The 21988-nt window shown below is 47.0% G+C and overlaps 1 protein-coding gene and 15 non-coding genes across 16 annotated transcripts; 15 read left to right on the top strand and 1 right to left on the bottom strand.

Moving 5' to 3' along the window:
* Positions 1-400: 400 nt before the first annotated feature.
* On the top strand, positions 401-472 carry trnaq-uug (transfer RNA glutamine (anticodon UUG)). Its single transcript has one exon. It is a non-coding gene; the product is annotated as a tRNA-Gln (tRNA).
* Positions 473-553: 81 nt separating this feature from the next.
* On the top strand, positions 554-625 carry trnaq-uug (transfer RNA glutamine (anticodon UUG)). The gene has a single exon. It is a non-coding gene; the product is annotated as a tRNA-Gln (tRNA).
* A 264-nt stretch (positions 626-889) lies between these two features.
* On the top strand, positions 890-961 carry trnaq-uug (transfer RNA glutamine (anticodon UUG)). The gene has a single exon. It is a non-coding gene; the product is annotated as a tRNA-Gln (tRNA).
* A 115-nt stretch (positions 962-1076) lies between these two features.
* Positions 1077-1148, top strand: trnaq-cug (transfer RNA glutamine (anticodon CUG)). The gene has a single exon. It is a non-coding gene; the product is annotated as a tRNA-Gln (tRNA).
* A 466-nt stretch (positions 1149-1614) lies between these two features.
* Positions 1615-1686, top strand: trnaq-uug (transfer RNA glutamine (anticodon UUG)). The gene has a single exon. It is a non-coding gene; the product is annotated as a tRNA-Gln (tRNA).
* A 115-nt stretch (positions 1687-1801) lies between these two features.
* On the top strand, positions 1802-1873 carry trnaq-cug (transfer RNA glutamine (anticodon CUG)). Its single transcript has one exon. It is a non-coding gene; the product is annotated as a tRNA-Gln (tRNA).
* Positions 1874-2087: 214 nt separating this feature from the next.
* trnaq-cug (transfer RNA glutamine (anticodon CUG)) lies at positions 2088-2159 on the top strand. The gene has a single exon. It is a non-coding gene; the product is annotated as a tRNA-Gln (tRNA).
* Positions 2160-2550: 391 nt separating this feature from the next.
* Positions 2551-2622, top strand: trnaq-uug (transfer RNA glutamine (anticodon UUG)). The gene has a single exon. It is a non-coding gene; the product is annotated as a tRNA-Gln (tRNA).
* A 115-nt stretch (positions 2623-2737) lies between these two features.
* trnaq-cug (transfer RNA glutamine (anticodon CUG)) lies at positions 2738-2809 on the top strand. Its single transcript has one exon. It is a non-coding gene; the product is annotated as a tRNA-Gln (tRNA).
* Positions 2810-3277: 468 nt separating this feature from the next.
* On the top strand, positions 3278-3349 carry trnaq-uug (transfer RNA glutamine (anticodon UUG)). The gene has a single exon. It is a non-coding gene; the product is annotated as a tRNA-Gln (tRNA).
* Positions 3350-7891: 4542 nt separating this feature from the next.
* On the top strand, positions 7892-7963 carry trnaq-uug (transfer RNA glutamine (anticodon UUG)). Its single transcript has one exon. It is a non-coding gene; the product is annotated as a tRNA-Gln (tRNA).
* A 115-nt stretch (positions 7964-8078) lies between these two features.
* On the top strand, positions 8079-8150 carry trnaq-cug (transfer RNA glutamine (anticodon CUG)). Its single transcript has one exon. It is a non-coding gene; the product is annotated as a tRNA-Gln (tRNA).
* A 252-nt stretch (positions 8151-8402) lies between these two features.
* On the top strand, positions 8403-8474 carry trnaq-cug (transfer RNA glutamine (anticodon CUG)). Its single transcript has one exon. It is a non-coding gene; the product is annotated as a tRNA-Gln (tRNA).
* Positions 8475-8771: 297 nt separating this feature from the next.
* On the top strand, positions 8772-8845 carry trnai-aau (transfer RNA isoleucine (anticodon AAU)). Its single transcript has one exon. It is a non-coding gene; the product is annotated as a tRNA-Ile (tRNA).
* A 584-nt stretch (positions 8846-9429) lies between these two features.
* Positions 9430-9501, top strand: trnaq-cug (transfer RNA glutamine (anticodon CUG)). Its single transcript has one exon. It is a non-coding gene; the product is annotated as a tRNA-Gln (tRNA).
* A 2979-nt stretch (positions 9502-12480) lies between these two features.
* LOC139419740 (exosome complex component RRP45-like) lies at positions 12481-21571 on the bottom strand. The gene is made up of 12 exons (XM_071169734.1): positions 21411-21571; positions 21013-21107; positions 20118-20237; positions 19888-19990; positions 19046-19183; positions 18711-18793; positions 18413-18545; positions 17724-17812; positions 17416-17562; positions 17057-17211; positions 14270-14342; positions 12481-12585 (listed from the first exon to the last, which is right to left on the bottom strand). Exons 1-12 carry the CDS (start codon positions 21474-21476, stop codon positions 12495-12497), a joined length of 1293 nt encoding a protein of 430 aa, XP_071025835.1. The 5' UTR covers positions 21477-21571; the 3' UTR covers positions 12481-12494.
* Positions 21572-21988: the final 417 nt, after the last annotated feature.

The following is a 21988-nucleotide window of genomic DNA, read 5'->3' as shown; positions in this document are numbered from 1 at the left end:
GGTGGGAGTCGATAAGCACTCTTGTTACGCACGAATGGCTAGCCTACGGTAAATGCATACTATGAGTGCCTGGTAGTTGATACCGTTTCTGGCCAGACAATATTTGATCTGTTTTTCCGGTGAACCAAGGACAGTAAAATCTGAACCCGTCACAGAGTATTGAGTACAGGGTTCTATGCTGTAAAGGATATCACTCAGGACTCTGAATCCTACAATCCGAGTTTAAATCTTGGACGATCCTACCATGTCAATTAATTTGCCTCGTGGAACTCGAATATAGCTGTCCAAATATTGTTGTCAGTTGAAAGTATTTGCAACACGTGAAGGAACGACAGTCCACTGTTGCTAATTAAACACAGATTTTTTTTTTTTCTTCAATTTCCATGTGGATTTAGAATATGGTTCTATGGTGTAATGGTTAGGACTCTGGACTTTGAATCCAGTGATCCGAGTTCAAATCTCGGTAGAACCTTCCTATTTTTTCCTAACCTTCCTATAAGTCTACAATAATTGCTCTGTATAGATCCACAATTTCCATGTGGATTTAGAATATGGTTCTATGGTGTAATGGTTAGCACTCTGGACTTTGAATCCAGTGATCCGAGTTCAAATCTCGGTAGAACCTTCTTATTTTTTGTGCTGAATTATTCACATGGCCAAACAATAATCTCATAATCTGTTTATCACTCAGGACTCTGAATCCGAAAATCCGAGTTTAAATCTTGGACGATCCTACCATGTCAATTAATTTGCCTCGTGGAACTAGAAAATAGCTGTCCAAATATTGTTGTCAGTTGAAAGTATTTGCAACACGTGAAGGAACGACAGTCCACTGTTGCTAATTAAACACAGATTTTTTTTTTTCAATTTCCATGTGGATTTAGAATATGGTTCTATGGTGTAATGGTTAGCACTCTGGACTTTGAATCCTGTGATCCGAGTTCAAATCTCGGTAGAACCTTCCTATTTTTTGTGCTGAATTATTCACATGGCCAAACAATAATCTCATAATCTGCTGTTTATCCGGTGTACAAATGACATGAAAATCGGAAGTCTACAATAATTACTCTGTATAGGGTTCTATGGTGTAATGGTTAGCACTCAGGACTCTGAATTTTGTGATCCGAGTTCAAATCTCGGTAGGACCTACCTTGATTTTGCAGTGACACACTCCTCCCTTGTCAACTTTAAAATAGTTGTGCGTGAAAGAAACAAGTGGGTGGGAGTCGATAAGCACTCTTGTTACGCACGAATGGCTAGCCTTCGGTAAATGCATACTATGAGTGCCTGGTAGTTGATACCGTTTCTGGCCTGACAATATTTGATCTGTTTTTCCGGTGAACCAAGGACAGTAAAATCTGAACCCGTCACAGAGTATTGAGTACAGGGTTCTATGCTGTAAAGGTTATCACTCAGGACTCTGAATCCGAAAATCCGAGTTTAAATCTTGGACGATCCTACCATGTCAATTAATTTGCCTCGTGGAACTAGAATATAGCTGTCCAAATATTGTTGTCAGTTGAAAGTATTTGCAACACGTGAAGGAACGACAGTCCACTGTTGCTAATTAAACACAGATTTTTTTTTTTCAATTTCCATGTGGATTTAGAATATGGTTCTATGGTGTAATGGTTAGCACTCTGGACTTTGAATCCAGTGATCCGAGTTCAAATCTCGGTAGAACCTTCCTATTTTTTGTGCTGAATTATTCACATGGCCAAACAATAATCTCAAAATCTGCTGTTTATCCGGTGTACAAATGACAGGAAAATCGGAAGTCTACAATAATTGCTCTGTATAGGGTTCTATGGTGTAATGGTTAGCACTCAGGACTCTGAATCCTGCGATCCGAGTTCAAATCTCGGTAGGACCTACCTTGATTTTGCAGTGACACACTCCTCCCTTGTCAACTTTAAAATAGTTGTGCGTGAAAGAAACAAGTGGGTGGGAGTCGATAAGCACTCTTGTTAAGTAACGAATGGCTAGCCTACGGTAAATGCATACTATGAGTGCCTGGTAGTTGATACCGTTTCTGGCCAGACAATATGACAGGAAAATCGGAAGTCTACAATAATTGCTCTGTATAGGGTTCTATGGTGTAATGGTTAGCACTCAGGACTCTGAATCCTGCGATCCGAGTTCAAATCTCGGTAGGACCTACCTTGATTTTGCAGTGACACACTCCTCCCTTGTCAACTTTAAAATAGTTGTGCGTGAAAGAAACAAGTGGGTGGGAGTCGATAAGCACTCTTGTTAAGTAACGAATGGCTAGCCCGGTGAACCAAGGACAGTGAACCAAGGACAGTAAAATCTGAACCCGTCACAGAGTATTGAGTAAAGGATATCACTCAGGACTCTGAATCCTACAATCCGAGTTTAAATCTTGGACGATCCTACCATGTCAATTAATTTGCCTCGTGGAACTCGAATATAGCTGTCCAAATATTGTTGTCAGTTGAAAGTATTTGCAACACGTGAAGGAACGACAGTCCACTGTTGCAAATTAAACACAGATTTTTTTTTTTCAATTTCCATGTGTATTTAGAATATGGTTCTATGGTGTAATGGTTAGCACTCTGGACTTTGAATCCAGTGACCCGAGTTCAAATCTCGGTAGAACCTTCCTATTTTTTGTGCTGAATTATTCACATGGCCAAACAATAATCTCATAATCTGCTGTTTATCCGGTGTACAAATGACAGGAAAATCGGAAGTCTACAAAAATTGCTCTGTATAGGGTTCTATGGTGTAATGGTTAGCACTCAGGACTCTGAATCCTGCGATCCGAGTTCAAATCTCGGTAGGACCTACCTTGATTTTGCAGTGACACACTCCTCCCTTGTCAACTTTAAAATAGTTGTGCGTGAAAGAAACAAGTGGGTGGGAGTCGATAAGCACTCTTGTTAAGTAACGAATGGCTAGCCTACGGTAAATGCATACTATGAGTGCCTGGTAGTTGATACCGTTTCTGGCCAGACAATATTTGATCTGTTTTTCCGGTGAACCAAGGACAGTAAAATCTGAACCCGTCACAGAGTATTGAGTACAGGGTTCTATGCTGTAAAGGATATCACTCAGGACTCTGAATCCTACAATCCGAGTTTAAATCTTGGACGATCCTACCATGTCAATTAATTTGCCTCGTGGAACTCGAATATAGCTGTCCAAATATTGTTGTCAGTTGAAAGTATTTGCAACACGTGAAGGAACGACAGTCCACTGTTGCTAATTAAACACAGATTTTTTTTTTTTCAATTTCAATGTGTATTTAGAATATGGTTCTATGGTGTAATGGTTAGCACTCTGGACTTTGAATCCAGTGACCCGAGTTCAAATCTCGGTAGAACCTTCCTATTTTTTGTGCTGAATTATTCACATGGCCAAACAATAATCTCATAATCTGCTGTTTATCCGGTGTACAAATGACAGGAAAATCGGAAGTCTACAATAATTACTCTGTATAGGGTATAGACATAAAGATCAAGTGCAGCAAGTAAGGCAGGACATCGCCGACGGTCTTGAGAACATCAACAAGACCCTACTGCCTGGGAGGCTCAAGCTTTGGTGCCTACAGTTTGGACTTCTCCTCAGTGTAATGTGGCCACTCACCGTCTATGAGGTCCCAATAACAACTGTGGAGAAGATGGAGCGAACAATTACCTCATACGTGAAGAAATGGCTGGGTGTCCCACGATGCTTAAGTAACATCGGCCTCTATGGCAAAGGGGTCCTTGAACTACCTCTTACAAGTCTAACGGAGGAGTACAAGTGCTCTAAAGTAAGACTTCAGATGACATTGAAGGACTCCAAAGACCAGACCATTAGCAAGGCTGCACCTCCCCTACAAACTGGACGGAAATGGACATCATCCAAGGCTGTGCAGCAAGCAACATCAGCCCTGAGACACCAAGACATTGTGGGGAATATCCAGCATGGAAGAGGAGGCTTTGGCCTGGCAGCAAGCAAACCAACGTTCCATAAGGCAACAGCATCTGAACGCAGGAAGCTGGTGGTCGAGGAGGTGCGCAGACAGGAGGAGACTGCAAGAAGTGCAAAGGCTGTCTCTCTTGCTAAACAAGGGCAATGGACGCGGTGGGAAGGCCTGGAGAGGAGAAAGATCAACTGGAATGAGCATTGGCAAATGGAGGCAAGCAACATCAGCTTCATCATAAGAGCTGTTTATGATGTGCTTCCATCACCAAAAAATCTACATCAATGGTATGGCGAGGACTCGACCTGCCCCCTCTGCCCAGCTCCAGCGACTCTCAGGCATATAATGACAGGTTGCAAGACCAGCCTCTCACAAGGCCGCTACACCTGGAGGCACAATCAGGTCCTCAAGAGCCTGGCTGCAGCACTTGAGACCAAAAGGAGTGCAACCAATTCATTACCTCCAAAAACAAGCAATCCCGTCAAAACAACAACATTCATCCGGGAGGGACAGAAAAGGCCCAAGTATCCTCCTACAAAGCCAGAAACTGGACACCTAGCCATGGCCCGGGACTGGAAGATGCTTGTCGATATTGGCCAGCAACTAATTTTTCCACCTTGCTTCTACCAACCTTAGGCCAGACATGGTACTCTGGTCCCCTTCACGAAAGGCTGTGTACATCATAGAGCTCACAGTCCCGTGGGAAAACTCTGTTGAAGAGGCCTACGAGCGTAAGAAACTGCGTTACACAGAGTTGGCAGCAGACGCAACTCAGCGTGGCTGGAATGCAAAAGTCTGGCCAGTTGAAGTGGGATGCAGAGGATTCGTGGCTTCTTCCACCATCAGGTTGCTGAAAGAACTTGGAATCCATGGACAGGCTCTGCGGCAGACCGTCAGAGCAGTTTCTCAAGCAGCTGAAAGAGGCAGCCAGTGGATCTGGATCAAACGGAAGGACCCTTGCTGGGCTATAACTTCATGACCCCCCACCCCCACCTGAGAACCCAATTCAGATCCCTCCAACTTGAGGGCATATGAGGTATGCGGTCAGCTGTAGGACTGGCTCAGGGAAGAGGACGCCCCTGCCTTGCATAGTCCCGTGGGACATCTTAATTGGGCATGGGACACAAGCTAAGGCTTGATCACCCTTTAGCTGGCCACCTTTGATGAGAGTGTTTAGTGATTAAAGGCCGAAACACCCACTGATTCGAAGGCACACTACTGAGGATGTGTCCCAAAATTGACATCTTAACCCAGTCTAAGAAATAAACCTCCCATGCCACTCTGTCAACATCACGGCAAATCTCATGCGAGTGCATTCCATCTATTGGCACAATGGACAGTTTTTAACATCTCATCCCGTGTTTTATGATTCTGATCATCTGGACCAGTCCAGTGACTGCTGTGAAAGGACAGCTGACAACATAGGAAAGTCTGTGTGACAGCTTGGAGAGACAGCTGACTGGAGGGAATAGACCCCACTGGGGCTGTCATGGGCTAGCTACCCATGTTGGCAGTCTCCGACGCTGTTTCAGTATGTTGGAGACACCCGCTAAGTGCTACTGAAAGTCAACAAAGGAACATACCCCTAGAGCCTGCGAGAGCTGGGGCGCAAGATGGCTCAACGACTGATCACATGGTTACGGACCCAGGAACGGAAACGACTACGAGTAGGAACACAGCACATGAGACAACCATAACAGCAGCAGGACACACACTTCAGGCGTGCAGCTGTGGTTGGGAGAGAGTAACATCGGCAAGGGGGTTAAGGATCCATCAAGGGAGGAAAAGATGCTTGGGAGAGCAGAGACAGGGACCTCGCATTGACCAGTACTTCTTACGAAGCAGCCAGTCAAATCAGTCGAATGAAGCACAGCGACGGGACGCAAACCAAAGTTCGCAGAGCATCAGCACCCCTGTAACCGAGGAGGATAACACAAGCACAGAAATGCCGGTGGATGAACTCACCCAACCACAGAGACCTCTAAAACAGGAAAAGATCAAAGGGCACAGACCGAGTGTGAAGTGGCCCAAAGCTGTTGAAAAGAGAGAGTGGGAAACAATCAACAACGACCTGACAAAAATCTTGGAACAACAGGTAGGAACAGCAGAGAAAAAGCTTGAAAGGATGGGAGACATTATCTACCACTACGGAGAAGAGCGCTTTGGAGTAAACGAAAGGAGAAGTGGCAAGACACCACCCGCACCAGCCAAATCTAGGAGGCAGCAGGAGATCGAGATACTTGTCAGAGAGAGAAGGCAGCTGAGGAAGCAGTGGAAGAAGGCCTCTGATGCAGAGAGAGAAGGTCTCATGCTACTCCAAGCAGACATTAAATGTCGGCTGGCAACCTTGCGAAGAGCGGAAAACTTAAGGAAACTTCGTAGGAAGAAGGAACACTCAAGAACACAGTTCTATAAAAACCCCTTTAAGTTTGTCAAAGATCTCTTCGCAAAGGAAAAGTGCGGAATCCTAAAAACTCCAAAGCCTGAACTGGAAGAACATCTGGAAAAGGTCCACCAGGACATGAAAAAGCATGAGCAGATAATCATCCCACATGACATCCCACCTATTCAACCACCAGAATTCAATCTGGACACTGACCCTCCAAAATGGAGGGAAGTAGAGAACGTTGTCCGAAGAGCAAGAGCGGCCTCGGCTCCTGGGCCTAATGGAGTACCATACAAGCTCTACAAGAACGCCCCGGATGTTCTACGCTTTCTTTGGAGGCTCATGAGGATAGTGTGGCAGAAGGAAATAATACCAAAGGCATGGCGAAGGGCTGGTGGTGTGCTAATCCCGAAAGAGAAGGATGCGACAGACATCAGTCAATTCCGACCAATCTCCCTTCTCAACGTCGAAGGGAAGATCTTTTTCAGTATAATAGCACAGAGGCTGTACATTTATCTGGAAAGGAACAAGTACATTGATACATCTGTACAGAAAGCAGGCATTCCTGGTTTCTCTGGTTGCCTGGAACATACTAGTATGATTTGGCACCAGATCCAAACAGCTAAGAAGGACAAGAGAGACCTCTATGTCATCTTCCTCGACCTGGCCAATGCCTTTGGCTCAGTTCCCCATGAACTCCTCTGGGAATCCTTCAACTTTTTCCACGTACCAGAACCCATCACTACACTGGTAAAGGCCTATTTCCAAGACCTGCAATTGTGTTTCACAACACCTGACTTCACAACAACATGGCAGCGCTTGGAAGTAGGCATAATGGCAGGCTGTACAATTTCTCCTCTGGCCTTCACTATGGCCATGGAAGTCATCATCAGGGCATCGAGATGGGTGGTCGGCGGTGAGAGAACTAAGGAGGGGCTCCGTCTCCCACCTATCCGAGCATACATGGATGACATGACTACACTGACCACCACTGCAGCATGCACCAGGCGGCTACTTGCAAAACTGCAGGATAACATCAAGTGGGCCCGGATGAAAATCAAGCCAAGCAAATCTCGAAGCATTTCCATAGTCAAGGGACAGCTTAAAGATGTAAGGTTCTGCATTGGAGATGACCCGATACCAACGGTGTCTGAGCAACCCATCAAGAGCCTGGGTAGATGGTACAACGAAAGCCTCCGGGATAAAGATCAAGTGCAGCAAGTAAGGCAGGACATCGCCGACGGTCTTGAGAACATCAACAAGACCCTACTGCCTGGGAGGCTTAAGCTTTGGTGCCTACAGTTTGGACTTCTCCCCCGTGTAATGTGGCCACTCACCGTCTATGAGGTCCCAATAACAACAGTGGAGAAGATGGAGACTCTGAATCCTACAATCCGAGTTTAAATCTTGGACGATCCTACCATGTCAATTAATTTGCCTCGTGGAACTAGAATATAGCTGTCCAAATATTGTTGTCAGTTTAAAGTATTTGCAACACGTGAAGGAACGACAGTCCGCTGTTGCTAATTAAACGCAATATTTTTTTTTTCAATTTCCATGTAGATTTAGAATATGGTTCTATGGTGTAATGGTTAGCACTCTGGACTTTGAATCCAGTGAACCGAGTTCAAATCTCGGTAGAACCTTCCTATTTTTTGTGCTGAATTATTCACATGGCCAATCAATAATCTCATAATCTGCTGTTTATCCGGTGTACAAATGACACGAAAATCGGAAGTCTACAATAATTACTCTGTATAGGGTTCTATGGTGTAACGTTTAGCACTCAGGACTCTGAATCCTGCGATCCGAGTTCAAATCTCGGTAGGACCTACCTTGATTTTGCAGTGACACACTCCTCCCTTGTCAACTTTAAAATAGTTGTGTGTGAAAGAAACAAGTGGGTGGGAGTCGAAGAGCAGTCTTTGGTAATCACGAATTGCAGCATTCAGGAAATGCTACATTACACCATAGAAACATAATCAAAATTAATTTGGGAATTGTACAGAAAAGTGAGTGCTAACCATATCACCATTTACCGAAGTCAAGCCCTTAATAAGTTGTTAGTGCTATGTGGTACTGTGTGGTTCTATGGTGTAATGGTTAGCACTCAGGACTCTGAATCCTGCGATCCGAGTTCAAATCTCGGTAGGACCTGTCTGGTTTTTGCGATTAATTTGAGTCTTCTGCGAGGGTCATTCCTTCCATATTTTTATCCTATTGAGCCGGTGTCGGAACGACATTCCCCTTTTTCTGACAAGAGCTTTCATACCAAGGGTGAGGTGACAGCGTGGTGGAGACTGAAATAATACGAACCCACAAGAAATTCCTACTATTAAGGTAATATGGTAAGTTAATAGTAGTCCAATACTCGCTACTCCAAAAAAGATACATAAGTTTAAAAACAGCATCGTTAATTGCGTTAGAAATATGTAAATGTTCACACATTACGAAGGCCGGTTAGCTCAGTTGGTTAGAGCGTCGTGCTAATAACGCGAAGGTCGCGGGTTCGATACCCGTACTGGCCAATATATGTTTTTCTTTTCTCGAGTTGTACCATGAGCATTCAAAACACGGTCAACTGGCGTCCTTCAACACGGAATCTCAACTCAAGCATTGGACTATGAGCATTCATAACACGTCTCTCCTGTAAACTGGCGTCCTTCAACACGGAATCTCAACTCAAGCATTGGACTATGAGCATTCATAACACGTTTCTCCTGTAAACTGGCGTCCTTCAACACGGAATCTCAACTCAAGCATTGGACTATGAGCATTCATAACACGTTTCTCCTGTAAACTGGCGTCCTTCAACACGGAATCTCAACTCAAACATTGGACTATGAGCATTCATAACACGTTTCTCCTGTAAACTGGCGTCCTTCAACACGGAATCTCAACTCAAACATGTCAAATTCGGAGCGCTTTTCTTCCTTTAAAATCGTGAGTTTGTTTATATTCTCTGGTTTAACACGGCTACGTAACTTTTCAAAGCCAGTTCCTAGTTTCTCAAAAGGAATTCCTCGCGATCAATGCGCAAACGACAGTGCCATAATTGTCCACACTGCCATATTTCATTTAAAATTTAATTCCAGTCCGTACTGCCACAACAGGTTCTATGGTGTAATGGTTAGCACTCAGGACTCTGAATCCTGCGATCCGAGTTCAAATCTCGGTAGGACCTGCCTGTGTTTTGCGGCTGTACACACAGTCTTCACTTGGAAGGTTGATTCGGTATCATTCAATGTTATTGTATTCCTAACAATTAACACAAAATACTCAGTCTTAACAAACGTTTTTCCATACATTTTTGTTACATCTGCCTTTCACAGTGTAACTCACTCCCAGAGCCTCCTTTGTTATCTGTGTGGTTCAATCCATGAATACTGATTGGCTGACACAACATTTGTTTTTCCCGCTCTAATTACGCTGGTAACCAGTTTTTAATAGCAATGAGGCACCTCAGGGGTTTGTGGCCAATATACCACAGCTAATGGCTGTATCCGGGCACTCCACAATGCTTTGTGCATAAGCACATTGACTCTGTACCGGTACCCCCTGTATATAGCCTCCACATTGACTCTGTACCGGTACCCCCTGTATATAGCCTCCACATGGACTCTGTACTGGTACCCCCTGTATATAGCCTCCACATGGACTCTGTACCGGGACCCCCTGTATATAGCCTCCACATTGACTCTGTACCGGTACCCCCTGAATATAGCCTCCACATTGACTCTGTACCAGTACCCCCTGTATATAGCCTCCACAATGCATCTGTACCGGTATCCCCTGTATATAGCCTCCACAATGCATCTGTACCAGTATCCCCTGTATATAGCCTCCACAATGCATCTGTACCAGTATCCCCTGTATATAGCCTCCACATTGACTCTGTACCAGTATCCCCTGTATATAGCCTCCACAATGCATCTGTATCAGTATCCCCTGTATATAGCCTCCACAATGCATCTGTACCATTATCCCCTGTATATAGCCTCCACAATGCATCTGTACCAGTATCCCCTGTATATAGCCTCCACAATGCATCTGTATCAGTATCCCCTGTATATAGCCTCCACTCTGTACCGGTACTCTGTACCAGTAGCCCTGTACCAGTAGCCCACAATGCATCTGTTCCAGTATCCCCTGTATATAGCCTCCACAATGCATCTGTACCAGTATCCCCTGTATATAGCCTCCACAATGCATCTGTACCGGTACCCCCTGTATATAGCCTCCACAATGCATCTGTACCGGTACCCCCTGTATATAGCCTCCACAATGTCTCTGTACCGGTACCCCCTGAATATAGCCTCCACAATGCATCTGTACCAGTACCCCCTGTATATAGCCTCCACATTGACTCTGTACCAGTAGCCCTGTATATAGCCTCCACAATGCATCTGTACCGGTACCCCCTGTATATAGCCTCCACATTGACTCTGTACCATACCCCCTGTATATAGCCTCCACAATGTCTCTGTACCGGTACCCCCTGTATATAGCCTCCACATTGACTCTGTACCAGTATCCCCTGTATATAGCCTCCACAATGCATCTGTACCGGTATCCCCTGTATATAGCCTCCACAATGTCTCTGTACCGGTACCCCCTGTATATAGCCTCCACATTGACTCTGTACCAGTACCCCCTGTATATAGCCTCCACAATGCATCTGTACCAGTATCCCCTGTATATAGCCTCCACAATGCATCTGTACCAGTATCCCCTGTATATAGCCTCCACAATGCATCTGTACCAGTATCCCCTGTATATAGCCTCCACATTGACTCTGTACCAGTATCCCCTGTATATAGCCTCCACAATGCATCTGTATCAGTATCCCCTGTATATAGCCTCCACAATGCATCTGTACCATTATCCCCTGTATATAGCCTCCACAATGCATCTGTACCAGTATCCCCTGTATATAGCCTCCACAATGCATCTGTATCAGTATCCCCTGTATATAGCCTCCACTCTGTACCGGTACTCTGTACCAGTAGCCCTGTACCAGTAGCCCACAATGCATCTGTTCCAGTATCCCCTGTATATAGCCTCCACAATGCATCTGTACCGGTACCCCCTGTATATAGCCTCCACAATGCATCTGTACCGGTACCCCCTGTATATAGCCTCCACAATGTCTCTGTACCGGTACCCCCTGAATATAGCCTCCACAATGCATCTGTACCAGTACCCCCTGTATATAGCCTCCACATTGACTCTGTACCAGTAGCCCTGTATATAGCCTCCACAATGCATCTGTACCGGTACCCCCTGTATATAGCCTCCACATTGACTCTGTACCATACCCCCTGTATATAGCCTCCACAATGTCTCTGTACCGGTACCCCCTGTATATAGCCTCCACATTGACTCTGTACCAGTATCCCCTGTATATAGCCTCCACAATGCATCTGTACCGGTATCCCCTGTATATAGCCTCCACAATGTCTCTGTACCGGTACCCCCTGTATATAGCCTCCACATTGACTCTGTACCAGTACCCCCTGTATATAGCCTCCACAATGCATCTGTACCAGTACCCCCTGTATATAGCCTCCACAATGCATTTGTACCGGTATCCCCTGTATATAGCCTCCACAATGTCTCTGTACCGGTACCCCCTGTATATACCCTTGTTTATTGTTATAAACAATACATCTACTGTATGCTTCAGGTGGTGCCTAATAATCAATACATCTACTGTATGCTTCAGGTGGTGCCTAATAAACAATACATTTACTGCAAGGTTCCCCAACTGGCTGAATTTGGCCCGCAGGTGGTTTTATTGGGACCCTCATTTTCTGAGCAAAAAAACTAAATATTTTTCCATGGTTGGTGACAGACTTTAAAAAGACCAGGAAAACATCTTAGAAATGATTTTAATTTAGGAAATCTGTTCCCAAGTTCTCTCACACATAACAAAGAGACAACTGATTGTATACAAATGTAAGCACGGTTTGAAATGATTGTTTTAGTCATATTTTGTGGCTTCTTGAGGTCAATTTCCAGTCTACTATTTATTTCTATTTATGTTCCATCCGCTCAAGAAAAAAAAAACATATTTCACTTCCTCTTCTTCTTCTGCTGCTTGGAGGCTACTGCCCCCTCTTCTTCTGCTGCTGCTTGGAGGCTACTGCCCCCTCTTCTTCTGCTGCTGCTTGGAGGCTACTGCCCCCTCTTCTTCTTCTTCTTCTTCTGCTGCTGCTGCTGCTTGGAGGCTACTGCCCCCTGTTGGTTAGAGATGGAGGCCTTCTCCCTGAGAGAGAACAAAGTCTGATACATTTCTTCCTCAAAGTAAGCACAACTTCAATTGTAAAAAGGTTATTGTTTTCATGATTAGACTAATGTATAATATACACATGAAATGAGCATCACTATATCTGGTTCTCAGTAGATCAGAAGGATGTTCTGTTGTTTTTTTAGAAAGAACCCAACCTTACATTACAACTTGAATGGTTTGCATTTACAACAGCAATGAGACGATGTGCTTGTGGGTGTAACCCCCCCAAAAATAAATCCATCTGAAAGTGAAGGTGTCATTTCTATGGAACTTGTGTGGTGCGTATTTGGTGTGTAATCTGTATAAAACGCCTAGACCCCTTTCCAGTACACAACACACTGACGTCACGGACAGATGCACACGACTCTTGTCTGCAGTAAGAAAATCATCACCATCTGCACCCATTCAACAGTCTAAGACTTGCGCTTTTATTACTTCTAAACAAAAATGTTTTTTGGGGGGGTTCCCTTACGCTTACAGTGATGTTTTGATTCTCGCTTGAACAGATTATATTTGGTTGTGATCTTTGCAACAAACGAAAAAATACTATTTTCTATGGAGCAGTTGTCAGCTAGAATGCTAACCCTCATTGACATAGGCTGTAGCAAAAGCTATCCAAAGAGCCATTTTACTGGTTGAAGTGTTTTTAAAAAAAAGTATAATGCAGTTGATTTGCGATGATGACACAAACTTTATATTAAGAAGGACATACGTACAAGCCGTAAAATCCAATTATAATAGACATGTACTGTCAAATCCACTCATAAGCAACATGTAAACAGAGGCATTTTTTTGGGCTGCCGTTCTATAAGAACTCCCTGGTGTTCTGCCACCAACTTGCTGCCGTTCTATAAGAACTCCCTGGTGTTCTGCCACCAACTTGCAGCCGTTCTATAAGAACTCCCTGGTGTTCTGCCACCAACTTGCAGCCGTTCTAGAAGAACTCCCTGGTGTTCTGCCACCAACTTGCTGCCGTTCTACAAGAACTCCCTGGTGTTCTGCCACCAACTTGCAGCCGTTCTAGAAGAACTCCCTGGTGTTCTGCCACCAACTTGCAGCCGTTCTAGAATAACTCACTGGTGTTCTGCCACCAACTTGCAGCCGTTCTAGAATAACTCCCTGGTGTTCTGCCACCAACTTGCAGCCGTTCTAGAAGAACTCCCTGGTGTTCTGCCACCAACTTGCTGCCGTTCTAGAAGAACTCCCTGGTGTTCTGCCACCAACTTGCAGCCGTTCTATAAGAACTCCCTGGTGTTCTGCCACCAACTTGCAGCCGTTCTAGAAGAACTCCCTGGTGTTCTGCCACCAACTTGCTGCCGTTCTAGAAGAACTCCCTGGTGTTCTGCCACCAACTTGCAGCCGTTCTAGAAGAACTCCCTGGTGTTCTGCCACCAACTTGCTGCCGTTCTAGAAGAACTCCCTGGTGTTCTGCCACCAACTTGCAGCCGTTCTATAAGAACTCCCTGGTGTTCTGCCACCAACTTGCAGCCGTTCTAGAAGAACTCCCTGGTGTTCTGCCACCAACTTGCAGCCGTTCTAGAAGAACTCCCTGGTGTTCTGCCACCAACTTGCGCGCGTCGCCCTCGTGAGGCAATGCTTGGAGACACAGAAAGGGGTTCTATAGAACCCAGAAGAAAAAAAATCTAAAAGTGCCACTTACTTTGTTGTTACCTGGTTCAAGATGACAACATCCTCCTCCTCGCTGTCACTGTCTGAGATGACCACCACGTCACCTAGGAAACACAATCACACAATAAGATGAGGTGTACTTTATTGATCGTTAAACTTAAAAGAACAGAAAATGATCTTTATGCTCACAAACCAAACCTCCAACCCTCCAGAAGGGCTGGAGGCAATGGGTCAGGCGTAGAGGGGTGTTACCCGGGTGGTGAGTGAGGGATGGGTCAGGCGTAGAGGGGTGTTACCCGGGTGGTGAGTGAGGGATGGGTCAGGCGTAGAGGGGTGATACCCGGGTGGTGAGTGAGGGATGGGTCAGGCGTAGAGGGGTGTTACCCAGGTGGTGAGTGAGGGATAGGTCAGGCGTAGAGGGGTGTTACCCAGGTGGTGAGTGAGGGATGGATCAGGCGTAGAGGGGTGTTACCCAGGTGGTGAGTGAGGGATGGGTCAGGCGTAGAGGGGTGTTACCCGGGTGGTGAGTGAGGGATGGGTCAGGCGTAGAGGGGTGTTACCCGGGTGGTGAGTGAGGGATGTGTCAGGGGTAGAGGGGTGTTACCCGGGTGGTGAGTGAGGGATGGGTCAGGGGTAGAGGGGTGTTACCCGGGTGGTGAGTAAGGGATGGGTCAGGGGTAGAGGGGTGTTACCCGGGTGGTGAGTGAGGGATGGGTCAGGGGTAGAGGGGTGTTACCCGGTTGGTGAGTGAGGGATGGGTCAGGGGTAGAGGGGTGTTACCCGGGTGGTGAGTGAGGGATGGGTCAGGGGTAGACGGGTGTTACCCGGGTGGTGAGTGAGGGATGGGTCAGGGGTAGAGGGGTGTTACCCGGGTGGTGAGTGAGGGATGGGTCAGGCGTAGAGGGGTGTTACCCGGGTGGTGAGTGAGGGATGGGTCAGGGGTAGAGGGGTGTTACCCGGGTGGTGAGTGAGGGATGGGTCAGGGGTAGAGGGGTGTTACCCGGGTGGTGAGTGAGGGATGGGTCAGGGGTAGAGGGGTGTTACCCAGGTGGTGAGTGAGGAATGGGTCAGGGGTAGAGGGGTGTTACCCGGGTGGTGAGTGAGGGATGGGTCAGGGGTAGAGGGGTGTTACCCGGGTGGTGAGTGAGGGATGGGTCAGGGGTAGAGGGGTGTTACCCGGGTGGTGAGTGAGGGATGGGTCAGGCGTAGAGGGGTGTTACCCGGGTGGTGAGTGAGGGATGGGTCAGGGGTAGAGGGGTGTTACCCGGGTGGTGAGTGAGGGATGGGTCAGGGGTAGAGGGGTGTTACCCGGGTGGTGAGTGAGGGATGGGTCAGGCGTAGAGGGGTGTTACCCGGGTGGTGAGTGAGGGATGGGTCAGGGGTAGAGGGGTGTTACCCGGGTGGTGAGTGAGGGATGGGTCAGGGGTAGAGGGGTGTTACCCGGGTGGTGAGTGAGGGATGGGTCAGGGGTAGAGGGGTGTTACCCGGGTGGTGAGTGAGGGATGGGTCAGGGGTAGAGGGGTGTTACCCGGGTGGTGAGTGAGGGATGGGTCAGGGGTAGAGGGGTGTTACCCGGGTGGTGAGTGAGGGATGGGTCAGGGGTAGAGGGGTGTTACCCGGGTGGTGAGTGAGGGATGGGTCAGGGGTAGAGGGGTGTTACCCGGGTGGTGAGTGAGGGATGGGTCAGGGGTAGAGGGGTGTTACCCGGGTGGTGAGTGAGGGATGGGTCAGGGGTAGAGGGGTGTTACCCGGGTGGTGAGTGAGGGATGGGGTCAGGCATAGAGGGGTGTTACCCGGGTGGTGAGTGAGGGATGGGGTCAGGCGTAGAGGGGTGTTACCTGGGTGGTGAGTGAGGGATGGGTCAGGCGTAGAGGGGTGTTACCCGGGTGGTGAGTGAGGGATGGGTCAGGCGTAGAGGGGTGTTACCCGGGTGGTGAGTGAGGGATGGGTCAGGCGTAGAGGGGTGTTACCCGAGTGGTGAGTGAGGGATGGGTCAGGCGTAGAGGGGTGTTACCCGGGTGGTGAGTGAGGGATGGGTCAGGCGTAGAGGGGTGTTACCCGGGTGGTGAGTGAGGGATGGGTCAGGCGTAGAGGGGTGTTACCCGGGTGGTGAGTGAGGGATGGGTCAGGCGTAGAGGGGTGTTACCCGGGTGGTGAGTGAGGGATGGGTCAGGCGTAGAGGGGTGTTACCCGGGTGGTGAGTGAGGGATGGGTCAGGCGTAGAGGGGTGTTACCCGGGTGGTGAGTGAGGGATGGGTCAGGCGTAGATGGGTGTTACCCGGGTGGTGGGTGAGGGATGGGTCGGGCGTAGAGGGGTGTTACCCGTGTGGTGAGTGAGGGATGGGTCAGGCGTAGAGGGGTGTTACCCGGGTGGTGAGTGAGGGATGGGTCAGGCGTAGAGGGGTGTTACCCGGGTGGTGGATGAGGGATGGGTCAGGCGTAGAGGGGTGTTACCCGGGTGGTGAGTGAGGGATGGGTCAGGCGTAGAGGGGTGTTACCCGGGTGGTGGATGAGGGATGGGTCAGGCGTAGAGGGGTGTTACCCGGGTGGTGAGTGAGGGATGGGTCAGGCGTAGAGGGGTGTTACCCGGGTGGTGGATGAGGGATGGGTCAGGCGTAGAGGGGTGTTACCCGGGTGGTGAGTGAGGGATGGGTCAGGCGTAGCTCAGCGCCCCTGGAGCGATTGATTCATTTTTGTAGCCTGGTTCCAGATCATTCTGTGCCGTCTTGCCAATTATGACCATGGAAGACAGCACAAACAGATCTGGGACCAGGCGAGTCAGTTTCACTCACCCAAGGAAAAAAAAACTAATAGTTACCTCTCCCCTTCTCCTCATGTCCCTCTTCCAACTCCATCTTCAACTCCACCGTCTCATCTTCCTCCTCCTCCTCCTCTTCCTTCAGACCCCAGGAGTTCTCTAGCCCCTCCCCCACCTGGCCTGTACCTGGCGCAGTTAACACTGGAGAGGGAACGCTGTCCCACGGTTGGTTAAGGACTAGAGTCTAGAGTAAACCATGGATCAGTAGCATTGAGAAAACAGACAAGAGGACAGGCACACCAAGTCACTCGCTCACTAACTCACTCGCCCACAAACAATGACCTTCCCCCTTGGAGAAAATAGAGTCTTCTACTACAAATTTATTCAGAGTAACTTCAAGACTTTCTTTGAAGGGATACGTTTGGGGCGGGACCTCAGCTCTCTGGACGATCTCATTGGCCCTCTCCTTGACGTCACTCATTTCCACAGGTGACACGTCTGTTTTCAGCGCTGTGATTCGCTCCTGGGGCAATGACTCTGCGAAGCCAAACTTACCCCCAGTTTTTCTGAAATAACCGATATTCAAAAAGAGAACTTCATCGGAATCCAAAAATGAAATGACGCCAAAGTAGCAACACCAGAGAGGTTTATATAAACAGGTTTCCACTCGATAGCACAGCCACAAAGTCAAAATGAACGTTAACGAGACCAAGTTGCTGTGACCCACCTGGCTTTCTTGTCGTTCTCCAAGGCTTTGTTGATTAGCTCTGTGATCTCTGACACTTTGACACTAGCGATCTTACTGCACCTGAGGACCTGTACAAACACAGCATGCTTTAGAGATACAATTCACAGTGAAGTAGCTAGAGTATGGTCGTATCCATCCTGAATATTATCAGCCCCCTGGCCTACCAAAGCCATGGTTATGATATCTAGACAAGTGTTTAGCATGCTGATTTGCGCGTAGAAAGTGTTTTTGTGGTCGTGGGTTGGCATCCCAGGTCTGCATTAGCTCCCCAGTACCCGCCTGGTCTTTTGAGCAGCTGACTATCTCTATGGCTACCCAGTACCCGCCTGGTCTTTTGAGCAGCTGACTGTATCTCTATGGCCCCCCAGTACCCGCCTGGTCTTTTGAGCAGCTGACTGTATCTCTATGGCTCCCCAGTACCCGCCTGGTCTTTTGAGAAGCTGACTGTATCTCTATGGCTCCCCAGTACCCGCCTGGTCTTTTGAGCAGCTGACTATCTCTATGGTTCCCCAGTACCCGCCTGGTCTTTTGAGCAGCTGACTGTATCTCTATGGCTCCCCAGTACCCGCCTGGTCTTTTGAGCAGCTGACTGTATCTCTATGGCTCCCCAGTACCCGCCTGGTCTTTTCAGCAACTGACTGTATCTCTATGGCCCCCCCAGTACCCGCCTGGTCTTTGAGCAGCATGATGCCTCCACTAGACTGGATGGAGCAGATCTCTCTGTGTTTGTTCATGGCTATCATCAGCAGGCCGTCCATCACACGCTCCTCACGCTCACACGGGTCAACCAACAGGTAGGTCCTGGAGCAGAGGGAGAGGGGATATGAGATAGGACATAGAGAACAGTGGAGAGAAGGAGAACAGGAGAGGAAAGGGAAGAGAGGCAGAGAGAGAACTGCAATGGCAGCCATCACTGTCTGATAGTGATATCAAACATACAGGTGATCTTATATAACAGGGACCTACCCTTGTTGGAAGAAGGAGAAACTGACACAGATGGGCATGTGGTAGATGCTGAGGGGAATGGGGTCTCTCTCCTCTGTACTGTACTGTGGAACAGACACATGAAGGGTTAAATCATTCTAAATTGGGGTTGTGTTCATTAGGGCATGCAACAGATGACATTTTTAAAAGCTTTTGCTACGTGTGACAAAAATGTGTGTCTTATTAGACAAATCCAGGTGGTCCTTCCCTGTTTGTCAGTTTGGTTCCTAATTAACACTACCCAGGGGTGTAATCAATGTCAAAGATAGTAGCCATGGCATTAGTTGTCGATAGCATCACCCCACCCCTCTCCTCACCACAGTGACTTCCTCTCCCTGGATGCCCACATCGGGCCGTCTGAAGTGACAGAGGGCCGCGATGGCAGCAATGCTGGCAGCGTCCATTAGGTTACCATCGTGGTTCAGCAAGTGGACGTCCACCCTAATCTGCCACACCTGGAGATACACAGACACACTAATTACACAGACATTATTCTGTACCACACCTGGAGATACACAGACACACTAATTACACAGACATCGATCTGTACCACATCTGGAGACATAAACAGGTAGATATAGACATAGATCTGTACCACATCTGGAGAGATAAACAGGTAGATAGGCAGTATAGATCTGTACCACACCTGGAGATACAGACACACTAATTACACAGACATCGATCTGTACCACATCTGGAGAAATAGACAGGTAGATAGACATTATAGATCTGTACCACACCTGGAGAAATAGACAGGTAGATAGGCATTATAGATCTGTACCACACCTGGAGAAATAGACAGGTAGATAGGCATTATAGATCTGTACCACACCTGGAGAAATAGACAGGTAGATAGGCATTATAGATCTGTACCACACCTGCAGAAATAGACAGGTAGATAGGCATTATACCTTGGAAGACCAGTAGATATACACTGAGTGTACAAAACATTAAAAACACCTTCCAAATATTGAGTTCCTGTCAATTCAGGAATTAAACTGATATAAAAATTATCTTCAATGCTTTTCAATGGAGAACATTTCAAATTGGAATTTGGTTTACTTCCTGAATTGACTGGAATTTAAACCCAATTTGGGGACTTTCGTTCACAGCCTTCATGCCAAACTTCAGGTGTGTGTGTGTGTGTGTTTGTGCGTACCTTCTCTCCAGACACCACACACAGAGACTCTGTGTCTATACACTTGGAGTTCCTGAGGCATCTCTCCAACTGTCTGTTCAGCTTCACCAACAGCTCTGACTGCCTAGAGATAGAGAGAGAGATCAAGAAGGGGGTACGACAACAACGCAGATACATTTTTTTCAGTGATCGTTTTTCAGATGCAATTTACACTATAGCCTTGTGAAGTAAAAACATAGTAGGACTCTTACCTGCCCATCTCAAATGCTGGAGAAGCCATGGGAGACAGCTCAATGTTGAAGAAAATGAGTCCTTCATTCGGTCGGTTCTCTTTCGGAGTAATGAGCTCACAGGACACCTGGGCCATGATCCTGGAGGTTAGGAACACACCATTTATTTATTTAACCAGACAAGTCGGTTAAGAACAAATTCTTATTTACAATGACGGCCTACCCCCGGCCAGATACAGCCTGGATTCAAACCAGGGACTGTAGTGACGCCTCTTGCACTGAGTGCGTTTGACTGCTGCGCCACTCAGGAGCCCAAACGTACAAAGTTAATCTCAAACCGCCCCTAGCCCCTACCACTGTCACCTAGCCCCTACCACTGTCACCTAGCCCCTAGCCCCTACTACTGTCACCTAGCCCCTACCACTGTCACCTAGCACCTAGCCCCTACCACTGTCACCTAGCCCCTACTACTGTCACCTAGCCCCTACCACTGTCACCTAGCCCCTAGCCCCTACTACTGTCACCTCGCCCTTAGCCCCTACCACTGTCACCTATGCTGCTTTATAGATCTGAAAGGATGGATGGGTATATGGCAAAACAATTCTGCCAATCCAATCAGATAGCAAGGTACAGCTAATGCCATACTTGTATCCAGTCCTTTCAGATGTATGCAAACGTAGTGCAAAAGCCTGCCATGTTAGTAGCAAGAAAGCCAACTCCACTAAGAATGGCTGTCAACCATTTTCGGTTACTGTACCACCAAGTGCATTTGGCTTTGCCTGGTGCACCCGTCATCTACATTTTTAGCAGTAAGTCTTGGGGCTTCTCAATGATCCGCTTTAGATAGGCCAGTAGCTTTGGTTGAGAGCCACTGCTCAACTGTCATTTCTTTGCCTTCAAAGGCAGGAACACTCGCCTCGTCTTCCCCAGGTCAACAAAGCAGCATCCATAATCTGTCCCGAACGAGATCTTGATGCTCCTGTAGTCATAGGTCTGTCTCCCATCCAAGCGCTGCAGGTACACATTATTGAGCGAGATTATGTATCGTAAATATTTATAGCTAGTATAGCAACGATGCATCGAAAGATAATTAGCTAGCTAGCTAGGTAGCTCAAGTTTACAACAGGTTATGTACAATGACCCAGAACTCTAACAAACTCTGTAACGTTGGTAGATAGAGATAGACACTGTACAATATTTTAGTTTGGGTTCCCACATCTAAATTGGCCATTTATGTCAGCTAACTAGCATATCTGGCTATCTCAGCTAGCACGTTTCATTCACATGCAAGCATACACAAATTGCATCAGCTACCTTTTTTTCTTGAATAGCTTTGAGTAAAAAGTCCCGCTCGCAGTTTGATAACGGCGTATCTCTCATGTTGGCTGTCTATGAATTGTATATTGCTATGCCGGTGTGTTTTTTTTTGTTAACATGTGTTCACGTTTCAACAATCGTCAACATTCATGAACTCTGCTCCGGAAGAGCAACATAGAAGTTATCACAATAAAAGTAATCAAAATGAGGTATATTTGCTCAAATGTATTACACTATTCTTCAAATTGTAGCAACCATCCACAATGTATTTCTAAAGTCATAATTATTTAAATAAAATAAGAATTAAAATAATAATAATACATGTTGGATGTTTATCCAATAACTTGCATTAATTGTCTCCTTTTGGACAAATCTCTTTCTGCATGGATTTATCTCACAAGATAACGGACACAAGCTAATTAATTTCATAACATTTAAATGACAAATATCTAAACTGTTATGCATTGAGGGAGGGGAAGGAACATAGAAAGATAGATCGAAAGGGGAGGGGCCTTGTTATTAGGGGCGGCAGCGTAGCCTAGTGGTTAGAGCGTTGGACTAGTAACCGGAAGGTT

The sequence above is a fragment of the Oncorhynchus clarkii genome, chromosome 10 (genome assembly GCF_045791955.1).
Source record: "Oncorhynchus clarkii lewisi isolate Uvic-CL-2024 chromosome 10, UVic_Ocla_1.0, whole genome shotgun sequence".
NCBI classification, from domain to species: Eukaryota; Metazoa; Chordata; class Actinopteri; order Salmoniformes; family Salmonidae; genus Oncorhynchus; species Oncorhynchus clarkii.
This window is presented reverse-complemented; position numbering and strand designations above follow the sequence as displayed.

Coding starts and splice junctions, on each gene's coding strand:
- LOC139419740 (XM_071169734.1), bottom strand. CDS start 21,476: ATGAGAGATACGCCGTTATCAAACTGCGAGCGGGACTTTTTACTCAAA. Junction 17,813..18,412: donor TCATGCTGCTCAAAGACCAG/GCGGGTACTGGG, acceptor GTGTTTGTACAG/GTCCTCAGGTGCAGTAAGAT. Junction 17,212..17,415: donor GCTGAGGTCCCGCCCCAAAC/GTATCCCTTCAA, acceptor ACCGTGGGACAG/CGTTCCCTCTCCAGTGTTAA.